General features: G+C 41.5%; 2 protein-coding genes across 2 annotated transcripts; one reads left to right on the top strand and one right to left on the bottom strand.

The window, feature by feature from the left end:
• Positions 1 to 2022: 2022 nt before the first annotated feature.
• LOC127755327 (vegetative cell wall protein gp1-like) lies at positions 2023 to 3505 on the bottom strand. The gene has a single exon (XM_052280982.1). It carries the CDS (start codon positions 3490 to 3492, stop codon positions 2539 to 2541), a length of 954 nt encoding a protein of 317 aa, XP_052136942.1. The 5' UTR covers positions 3493 to 3505; the 3' UTR covers positions 2023 to 2538.
• A 2253-nt stretch (positions 3506 to 5758) lies between these two features.
• Positions 5759 to 9318, top strand: LOC127755074 (probable serine/threonine-protein kinase WNK6). Its single transcript, XM_052280709.1, has 7 exons — positions 5759 to 6095; positions 6213 to 6250; positions 6656 to 6886; positions 7678 to 7898; positions 8044 to 8201; positions 8311 to 8671; positions 8784 to 9318. Exons 1-7 carry the CDS (start codon positions 5988 to 5990, stop codon positions 8984 to 8986), a joined length of 1320 nt encoding a protein of 439 aa, XP_052136669.1. The 5' UTR covers positions 5759 to 5987; the 3' UTR covers positions 8987 to 9318.
• The last annotated feature ends 2400 nt before the right edge of the window (positions 9319 to 11718 follow it).

Here is an 11718-nt window from a genome sequence, read left to right as displayed (position 1 = left end):
TTTGGCTGAGCTCCAGCTCCAGAAGGGGTGTAGCTGGAGCTGGAGCTGTGTCAAACAGGCCCTAAGTAATATAATTGATTTATTGCGGAGTTCCTATGCTAATATGTAACTATGCAAAATTTACATATACTGTCAAGAAAGCATGCAAATTGTTAACTAAAATCAGTACTAAGATGCAAACAGTTAATTAATTAAGAAGTGTCCAAGATGCAAGGAGATGCATGTTGTTCTCCGAACAAACAACAGAACTGTGTATTACTCATTTGTTAAAGACCATTCCATCCTGTGTTGCTTGTTCTCTGAATTAATTAACAAAAGTGCAGTACTCGTGTAAGTACTAAACCTGCACATTAGCAGATATGTTTAGCTAGATTGCTAACACTTGGCAGCAGACATACAGTTGGAGTCTGAAACTCTGAATCTTCAGTACACATACGTATGCAGATCCATGTCGTATTCTCAGAGATCTCGTTAAGAAGTCAATCCCGTAGAGACCCAAACGATCGGTTGATCACTTGATCTTTTCTTGCCCAAAGAACAACTTGCTGAGACAATGACGTCTGTGTAGACTGTAGTAGTGTGTAGCTCTAATGTACAAACTGGAGTTCGTTGGTCGAGCAACGGCAGATTAAGAAGAACTAGCAAAGGGGTCTGAATAAACTAGACAAAACTATAACATCCCTCATATATATATATATATATATATATATATATATATATATATATATATATATATATATATATATATATATATATATATATATATATATATATATATATATATATATATATATATATATATATATATATATATATATATATATATAATAATAATAAAAAGTTTTAGTGAGGACGCTCATGATCTTATTAATATTGCTAGTAGTGAAGAGTCGAGCCTCCGTCGTCCCAATGCTTGATCCGCCCTAAGTCCAAGAGACTGAACTGTTGATTGATCTCTTGTGACAGTAACACTCTCCCGTGCATGGATTAGTGTGTGTAACGGTGTGTATAATCTTTGAAAGGGACATCAGTGCAAATTAATCGGATCCGGGAGTAAGCATCTGAACTTTTCTCACTTTGCAAGAGAAGAGAACACACCTAGCTAGCTAGGCATACGTATTGCATTTGCAGATTCAGAATATCAAATTGCCATTCAGTGCTAGTTGCTCCTAGTAACAACTAACAAACCGCGGCGAGATGACTTTTGCTCTATCGCTTGGCTAACTTTACATGAGCAGCTTGTGTAATTAGTTGGGCTGTTACTTTATAGTGAAGTTCTACGTATGGAACTATGCCATTACCTCTGTTTTTTAAATATACGGCAGTGTTAACTTTTAGACATTATGTATTTATGTTTGCCGATTTGTTTTGTTATTAAAAACTATGTAAGTGTCAATTTTTTTACTTGTTTTTATAATTAAAGACATTTTAAGCCGTACATATAATTTTTGCATACCTACGCTAAATTTTTAAATAAAACGAATGGTGCGGAGAGAGTTTTTTTTTTCTCATGTCCCAGCAAGTATATACCATCGGTCGCTGCCGGCAGCATGCACCGGCCATCGCAGAAAACGTAATCGGGCCGCCAGTGGGTCTAGGGATTCTAGACTATTCATAAATTGTGACTAACACTTGAGTCATATTCTTGACCAAACACACATATTTTAGACCCTTCAATTCTTGGAGATTTTGTTATCCACATACGCATTTTTGGAGTTAATTTTCCAAAGGCTGACATTTGAACAAAGATGTGAAGCGGGCCTTCTTTGGGCTAAATCCTCTGCCCAATGTGCAATGTGTTTGTGTCGGTTTAGAGGCCCAAATTGAATATATTTCGTCAATCAGCTCAGACCATCACAAAACGGCTAGTGCAAATTTTCAGACAAAAGCTTAACATAATTTTCCCATGCGTTTATTCTTGCAAAGTTCTTACTACTAATTAGTATTTGTAATTTTTCTTTGTGTAGTTTTGTAGATGTTGGGTATCAAAAGTTAAGTTGATCTGATGATATGTGCGAAAGTAAGTACATTGTTTGCTTGCTTGCTTATTTGACATAGCTCCAGCTCCATGAAAACCTTTTAGCGAAGCTAGTTGAAATGGTTTTACAAAATATACTAGAGAGGTACTACCTCCGTTTCACCATGTAAGACTTTCTAGCATTGTCCATATTCATATAGATGCTAATGAATCTAGACATTTAATCCACATTCATATAGAGCTAATGAATCTAGACATTATTATATATATAGATTCATTAGCATCTATATGAATGTGGGCAATACTAGAAAGTTTTACATTGTGAAACGGAGGGAGTAGCCATTAAGACAATAAGCAAACTCAACGGTAAGGTTGCTTTATTCATATCACCTTGCCCTCATGGGGAAAAGTTCAAATATCAATCATCTTGGACAAATGCCGTCCAAATTCAAAATTTATTCGTACTAATTTTTTGTGTTATCTAAATGATTAAATCTTACGAGGCTTAATTTGATACTACTTAATTTCCTTCAGTTGATCACCAAGCATTTTTGCATGAATCACTCGTGCACTTCTTCTTCCTTGGTGATCTTCTTCGTCGCCGGTGGCACATCGCTGCCGTGGAACGGCGGCAGTGGCGGCCACTGGTTGCCGGGGTGCGGCCATGCCGGCATCGGCGGAGGGTGGAACGGGAACGGCGGCAGTGGCGGCCACTGGTTTCCCGGGTGCGGCCATGCCGGCGTTGGCGGCGGGTGGGACGGGAACGGCGGCAGCGGCGGCCACTTGTTGCCTGGTTGCGGCCATGCCGGCGTCGGCGGCGGGTGAGACGGGAACGGCGGCAGCGGCGGCCACTTGTTGCCACCAGGATGCGGCCATGCCGGCGTCGGAGGCGGGTGGAACGGCGGTAGCGGCGGCCATTTGTTCCCCGGGTGCGGCCATTCCGGCGTCGGCGGCTGGTTGAACGGCGGCAGAGGTGGCCACTGGTTGTTTCCAGGACGCGGCCACGCCGGGTTCTCGCCGCCGCCGTGGTGGGGGCTCGCCGCCTCCGGCGCCGGCGGCGCATCAGGGGTGTACGACTCGGGCGGCGGCGCCGGCGGCGAAAGCTCCGGCTGATCCGGTGGAGCGTGGCGGCCGTGGTGCTTGGACTTCGGCGGCGCCTTCTCGTGGTGCTTCTTGGGCGGTGGCGCCCTCTCCTCGTCCTTGTGCTTGCTCTTCTTGACATGGCCGCTGCCGCTCTCCTCCTTCAACGGCGGCGGCGCCTCGCCGACGGCGACGGCGTGCACCGGCGCAACCGCAGTAGGCGGCTCGACCACCGCCGGCTCGATCAATGGCGGCAACGCGCCGAACGACCACACCGGCGCCGGCGCCGCGGCTTGGCCGCCGGTGACCAGGAGCGAGCGCGACGTGGCGTCGACGCGGCATGGCGAGAGCGACGCGATGGCGAGGACCACGACGAGGTACGACATCTTGATGGCAACTTCTACACGAGTAGAAGTTGTTGTTCTTGATGCCATATTGGATTAGTTAATTAGCTTCTTGATGTGTTTCTGCTTAAATGGTTTGCTTGAGCTTTATATAGGACTTGAAACTTGAGTGGTTTTTGGTTGGTGAGGGTGAAAAATTTAGTCAAACTTTGTAGAAACTGCGACTGGGTTTAATTAGTTTGGTAACACCACATTCTTGTAGTGGCTTCTTTTTGTCTGTTGAATTCAGAATTACAGGTGCATGAGGGAGTAGTAGTAATGGGTTGTTGGTGTGTCCATGAATGTGACATGCATTAGTGAGGGTTTAGGCAGGAGTCATTTCTTCATTTGCTCATGGTGGATCTCCTGTATCTCTTTTTTACTGGTATGTGTTGCTTATTAATTAGCCACATTTTTTTTCTGGTCATGAATGGTACTTCCTCCGTTTCACAATGTAAGTTATTCTAGCATTTCCCACATTCACATTCATATGTCTAGATTTATTAACATCAATATGAATGTGGGAAATGTTAGAAGACTTACATTGTGAAACGGAGGAAGTATTAGTTCTCACCATCACAGTTAGTGCGTTGGTATGGCTTCCTCACATGTGGTTGTCCTCTTGCTAGGTATTACTACGTACTATTTCCTCCGTTTCACAATGTAAGCTATTTTAACATTTCTCACATTCATATTTATATCATTAACATCAATATGAATGTGGAAAATGCTGTGAAACAGAGCGAGTAGTATGGAAGAGAATCCCCAACTCCCCAATAGACCAAACTTGGGCTTAAGACTTGCATGCACCACATTGTTTCATTTGTTTCTTGTATGCATTAAGAACGAAATAGCTAGTGGTCAACCTTACGGCATGCTATCATCATTTGTCACTATGCTTGGGTAGCAACATAGGGCGGACGATGACGAGGACGAGGGGTCAGCAAGTGACACTAAAGGGGCGATTTTGACAATTTGCTACTCTTTTGATTGCCATTGCCATCTTATAGAGCATCACTATACACATTGATTGCCATTGCCATTGCACCGGTCTCAAGGGAAACACATTATGGCTCCAAAGGAAAAAGATTATCTTAATTAGTACCTCTTGTAAAAAACCACACATTGTAGATGCTCTTATAACCGTGACACGTGAGGACACTTCGAATCAGTAACATGTGGATCAGGTTAGGCAAATCATCAAATCACCAATCTAATGGTTAAACCCTTTTAGCTAAGTTTTAAAATGTATTCCTTTTCTATAAGAGAAGGTATAGTAGGGTACAATCAGCAGGCGGTAGAACTGTTCATCTAAGAGTAAAGCCTACATGGAAGAGTGAGAAAACATGAGAGAGAGAGAGAGTAGCCGGCCCTTAATATATCGTTGGGCTACAGCCATTAAAAAAACAGCATGACCAATCGGTCATCCATGCATGCTGCAGCTGCAAGCTTTTTCCACCACTTAAACGCTTCCCAATGGCCTCGATGAGAGAGAATAGAGATTGTGAGAGAATAATTTTTGCTGAGTTGGACTTTTTATAGCCCGTTGCTGGCTATACTATTAAACCTGCTCTAACCGTTAGAGAGACTAAGGATCGTGTCATAATGATTCTATATCGATGCCTCTACCTTAAAAAATTGTGAATTTCACTAGATTGATATTTATTTAGTGGCTGTTAGAGCCTATGTGTTTGAGAGAAGTAAAAAGGAGAAGATACATGAAACGAGAAGAGCAACTAGTACATCTATTAATTATTTTAAATTTAAAATATAGATTAATATAATTTTCCAAACTAACCTTTCTATAGATTTTTTTTTTTACAAAAACACATCATCACTTAGTAGTTGGGTAAATGTGCTCGTAGAGAATGAGTGAATTTATCTCCCAATCAGTATATGTGGAACGCATGGAGTACTCCGTAACATTTCCGTTATAATGGTAGTGGATAAAATTATAAAAAAAGTAATAATTATAACTCTGTTACAACCATGACATTCCCAACACGTTGGGCCCATATAACAACATACATACGCGCGCACTCTTTTTTCTTAAAAAAAACAAGCCAGACATTGGATTTTCTATTCGACTTATACTAACAAAAACTCTTGAAGGAAAAACGTACTTGGTAAACAAAACATAATCTACGAATCCGGATCATAATCTACGTATGAGACTGAGAGGGACACGAGTGATTTGACGGGTAGGTTTCTATATCCTTAATTAGTACGGAGTATGTTCTTATTATTCTAATTAATTTTGATTTTCCTACATAATAATACTGCATAGAGAGAGAGAGAGATACAGGTGGCCCCGGCACACAGTTCATTTGCAACGCAACGGCTGTTTCATCTTCTGACGAGATCACATCCATGCAAACGCAAGCAATTAATTAATCCCCTAATCCCCCAAATCCTCATCTCCAAATCCCTCCTCGTCTCGTCCTCCACCGTAATAATCTCCGACCAAATCGCCAAATCATCCGCCCAGAAAGCCGCCGATCGATCTCGTCGGAGAGGGCGCGCGACCAATCTCGACCGATCGATCGATGATGCCTCCGAAGCCGGCAGCGGAGGACGTCGCCGACGAGCAGCCGGAGCCACCGGACGAGGACCCCGACGTCGCCGAGGCCGACCCCACCGGCCGCTACCTTCGGGTCCGTGCGAGCGTTCTTCCATGTTTTGAATTTTTTTTTATTTTTTGGCGAGGTTTATGTTGGATTAGTTTAGTTTGTTCTTCTGATTTGGCTGATTGATTTCGCGCGTAATGACAGTACAGGGAGATCATCGGATCAGGATCCTCCAAGACAGTGTAATGCTTCCAATCTCTCCCTCTCCTCGATTGCTACACTTCTCGGTTAATTATTTCAGAACCATGCGTACGGAAAACATTGGTAACATGTAGAATAAAACACATCCTAAATATCTTAGAAAATGATTTTAGATTGTTTGGGACGAACGGATCATGAAATTTCTGCATTGCAAATAGGGCCTAATAAGATGATTGCCTTTTCACCGGATATGAACAAGAAAGCATTGTAACCGTTTTTTATAATTAGAAGAAAGCAAGGTTTCAATTACACAACGCAGCCAGTCGAACTGCCATTGCCAGGGGAGCTAAAGGGAGAAAAAAACCGAAAACTGAAAAAACCGAAGTACATTGCAACAGTGTTCATTGACATGATATACTATGTTGGTAATTATATGTGATATGCAGCTACAAGGCATTTGATGCGGTGGATGGCATCGAGGTGGCATGGGGCAAGGTGGAGATAAACGAGAGAATCATGGGTTCATCCAAGGAATTGCAGCGGCTTCGCACGGAGATCCAGCTGCTGAAATCGCTGCAGCACAAGCACATCCTCAAGCTCTACGCATCCTGGGTCGACACTAACAGAAGGACGGTTAACATTGTCACTGAGCTGTTCACATCTGGTAATTTGAGAGAGTATGTATTTATATGCCACACCTGCCATTCCTCTCTCATTCTTGCTACAACACTATTCTATTTCTTTTTTCTTATTCTTTTAAAGCGGGGGTTTTAATTTATTTTCCGTTTATGAGTAGGTTTTATTGGTTCTACATTCATATCCACCTTCTTTGGAACAATGGTATAAAACTACTTCATCTGTTCTAAAATTTACGGCATCCTTATTGTTAGTAAAAATCAACCTTTGGTACTTTTGATAAATAATTATGCTAATAATATATATGCTTAATGTCATGTATATCATATCGTTATATCTATATTTTAAAATACTTTCATATGATGCTGATTTTATAGTTATTATAACATATTATGAAAGAAATTAGTGGTCAAAGTGTAAAAACTTATAGGCCTTAAAATTTAGGATAGAGAGAGTAGAGTACATCAGATAAGCAAAAAAAAGTTCAATTGTGTTTTATGATTAGGGCTTTGTTTTCATGCATCACCGATCGTTTGGGCTTTTATTTAGAAGAAAATGAATACAGCATAATAAAATTAATTGGCTATTTGGCTTAACGTTACATATTTCTTTTGTTTTCACTCCACTAGATGAATGCATAATTTGCCCATTCAATATTCGAAATATCTTTGACACTATGGTTGTGTTTAGATCCAAAATTTGTATCCAAACTTCAGTCATTTTCTATCACATCAACCTGTCATACACACATAACTTTTCAGTCACATCATCTCCAATTTCAACCAAAATCCAAACTTTGTGCTGAACTAAACACAGCCTATGATATGACTAGGTACCGTACAAAGCACAAAAAGGTTGACATGAAAGCAATGAGACGATGGGCAAAGCAAATACTGACAGGGTTGGAATATCTACACAGTCAGAAGCCACCAATCATACATAGGGACTTGAAGTGTGACAACATTTTCATTAACGGAAACCATGGGAAAGTGAAGATTGGAGACTTTGGTTTAGCAATGGTGATGCAGCAAAGGAAAACACGGAGTATACAAGGTAGGTGAACTGCTCCACAAAGGCCACAATATTTACAAGTAAATTAATTACAAGGACTGGAGACGGCTGTCTTCTATGCTTTCTTGAATTTTCTTCTTTATCTTCAAGTAAAACATGAATCGACAATTACTCTTGTTAAATACAGGCACCATAGAATTCATGGCACCAGAGCTTTTTGGTGAAAATTACAATGAGCTGGTCGATATATATTCTTTTGGAATGTGCATGCTGGAGATGGTGACTTGTGAATGCCCATACAGTGAATGCAAGGGCTTTATTCAGATATACAAGAAGATTACTGAAGTAAGTGGCCTTCTATATACAGCATTCATACATATACCTACTTCTACGATTCTGGTAGCTAAACATATAACTCTTCTACATCAATATTCATGGCGCTGTAACTCTTCAGGGTGTAAAGCCAGCTGCTCTCTCCAAAGTCAAAGACGCAGAAGTGAGAGGCTTCATTGAGAGCTGTCTAGCTTCAGTATCTGACAGGTTGCCTGCAAGTGAGCTCTTGAAGAGCCCTTTTCTTCAGAGTGATGATGCCAATCACAGAAGCTCCAATTCAGTTCAAGAACCAGTAAAATTCCCTGAAAACAATTTTACTAAAGATGAACCAATTTTTGTCTCTCTGGCGCCGAATAATGGGACAGTCAATGGGAAGGAGCAATCTTTCATCTTGGTGCTTCAGAAGAGTGATTTTTTGTTGGAAGGGAACATGAGCACCACCAACCCTGTCATGCTGTTTCTGCGATTCCCTGGTCCTGATGGTAAAATAAGAAGCATCAAAATGACATCTTAGCCTCTTAGGATTTGAATGCAACTTAGTTTCTGTCTTTTCGAACAACAAAACTGACTTAAATTTATAATTTCTTTTTGCAGGTAAGTTCAAGAATGTTCAGTTCCCCTTTGACATGGAGAAAGATACCAGCCTGTCGGTGTCCACTGAAATGGTTGAGCAGCTTGAGCTGCCTGAATGGAACAACCCTGTCTTGGCCGAGTTGATAGACGCCTTCTTACTACACATTTTGCCCAGTTGGAAACCCTGTGTTAAAGTTGGAAAGATGTTGCCAAGTTCTTCCTAGGGAGTGAGTTGTCCAGTTTTCCCCATTTCGGTGGCATGCAGAATATGGTTCATTCTCCTTGGTGCATGCTCAAATCTCAGCGCCGTGGTTTTCACTGACGATTGAGAAAATTTGTACAGAATTACTGCTAGGGAAGAGTTCTTAATAGAGTCGACGAATTCTTGATTTTAGCTGTTGTAGCCTGTATGTGAATTCCTGCATAGGATAACGGTGCTGCCAATGCTGTATCGAGATATGATGTTCCATCACTTGTTCTTTTCTTTTTCTTATCTATCCATCACTTTTGGATGGCTAGAACTGCTTCGAGATCTTGTGCACATCTATAAATAAAAGGCAAAATTTGTTACAGATCTGTCGCCACTGGTTTACCGCATTCCTCTTCTATAACAAAGACGGTGCCACCATTGTCTCTGCCCTACCATGTCCATCACTCATCATTGGGCTTTCGTGTCCTAAGACCTCCTTCTAAGACCTAATGTTGGTAAGTTCTTCTCCCTGCCCCCACTCTCTCGCCATCACCTCTGCCTCCACTCTCTCGCCATCACCTCTTCCTGTCTTCATAATCTAACAGAGGCTAGAGTGTGATTGAGACTTAGAAAAATAGAAAAAAATCCCAGTCGATTGAATTGATGGGCAGTAAGTCTATTTGCTCATAAAACATAAAAAGGGTAAACATTGCATCATGAAGTAAAAATGTCTTCCACATAATTTCTAAATAAAGATGATTAATTGTGAGTTGTTTCTTCCTATAATAGACAATATACATTTTATTTCTATAGTGTATTTCATTCATACATTTTAGTTACCAAGATATAAACCCATAATTTTATCTCTATATAGTAAATTTGTTTGGTGCTCCATGGTGCCCGGGCACCAATGATTGAAATCGAGTATATACCCAATTTGAGTATGATACTTTTTTAAATGTTTAGATATTAACATTAACTACTTTACTAACTAGTTCAAAGCAAGTTTGAATTGAATCTGAACTTGTTTTTGTTAGATTTTGATTCTAGGTATATAGCATCCAAACATATAATTAGTTAGGTATGTAATCATGGATTGTGAAATAAAGTTAAATTTGAGTTATTTTGTTGATAGGTATAGGTATGAATCGAATTACACATTAGTATTCTAAGAAAAACATTTTTCCTACCTATCCCTAGCGTTACAGTCACACGGCTCCACAAATGTGCCCTACCAATTTGGTAAAAAAAAAGTGCCCTAACAATAATTTAGTAGGGCACATTCCAAAATGGCCCTCTGTTCTTGCCATGCCATGGTGGAATAGTTACAATTTTGGAAGAGTTTCCAATGAAGTCTGCTAATTTTAGTTTTAGCGGATGTAGCCTATATGTGAATTCCCCCATCTGAGAACAGCGTTGCCAATGCTTTTTTTTTTTGGATTATCTATTCGCCACTTTTGGATGGTTGGAATTACTTTGAGATTAATGTACACACATAATTAAATAAAGCTAACTCTTCTTGGTCCATCGCCATCCCTCACGTGAACCGCCAGTGTCTCCAATCCCTCCCCCACCCTCAGTCACACTAGCAGCCCTACTTCATTGGCAAGGCTTGTTGGTGCATTGATCCCATACAGTGTTGCCCTCCCCGACTGTCGTTATTTTCTCATCCGTTTCTCATCTTCCTTGTCTCTAACAGAAATCCCTCACTCTGTCACTCCTCCGAGCTCATCTATGGTGCACAACTTGTGTCGTTAGATCTATCACCAATGGGCTACCACCCTTCAATCCCACAACTAAGGCAGCGCCACATTGCCTTGATGCCCTGCCACGCCCATCACTCACCATCGGGCTTCCGTCTCCTATGCTTCTCTCTAAGGCCCTACGCTGGCGAGTTTCTCCACCCTACCCTAATCTAACTAGAGTTTGAAGGATGATTGAGATTTAGAAAAAAAAATATAAAAATCTCGGGCGATTGAATTGATGAGCAAAAAGTCTATCTATTCATAGAACATAAAAATGTAAACATTGCATTGTGTAATAAAAATGTCTTTCACATAATTTCTATATAAAGATGATTAATTGTGATAGGTGACAACTTATATCTTCCTCCCCATCCCTCGCATGACTTGCTAGCGTTGCCACTCCCCCTCTTCCCCAAACCCTCACATTGACCACCACCCCTAGCCTCATCAGTGGCGTGTTGTAGCTTCAAGAAGGTGTGATGCGCTAGTTGAGCGACAGGGTCAGGGAAGATTGGGTTGGGGGGAGGGGGGGAGAAGATGAGGAAAGGAGTTGAGAGAGGAAGTTTTCAACAGAGAAAGGAGAGAACCAAGAAAATAGGGTGAGAGGGAAATGAAGTACTAATCTGGAAGTTGGCGGCCACCAGCACTTCTACCCTAACCTTTGTGCGTGAGAACGACGAGACGAAGGCGGCGGCTGCGACTCCAACCCTAGTACCTCCCTTGATAGGCCAACTGGGCCTTACTGGGCCCCTTCTCTTTACAGCCATTGATATCCACTTAAGGCATCATAGCCATTGGATCTTCTCTTCCCTCACAACCCTAGCATGTTCCCTTCTCTTCTCCCTTCACGCCGTCACACGGCACAGAACCACTTCTAGTCCTCTTCCTTCCTCAACCTCTTCTTTCCTCGACGTAGAACCACTTCTTCTTCCTTCCTCGATGCTAAACAGTGCCCCTGCGTGCTTATCCAGCTATCGACCCGCACTGCTTTCACTCCCTCCATCTATCTCCACCTCCCTAG

Source organism: Oryza glaberrima, chromosome 11 (assembly GCF_000147395.1).
Source record: "Oryza glaberrima chromosome 11, OglaRS2, whole genome shotgun sequence".
NCBI classification, from domain to species: domain Eukaryota; kingdom Viridiplantae; phylum Streptophyta; class Magnoliopsida; order Poales; family Poaceae; genus Oryza; species Oryza glaberrima.
This window is presented reverse-complemented; position numbering and strand designations above follow the sequence as displayed.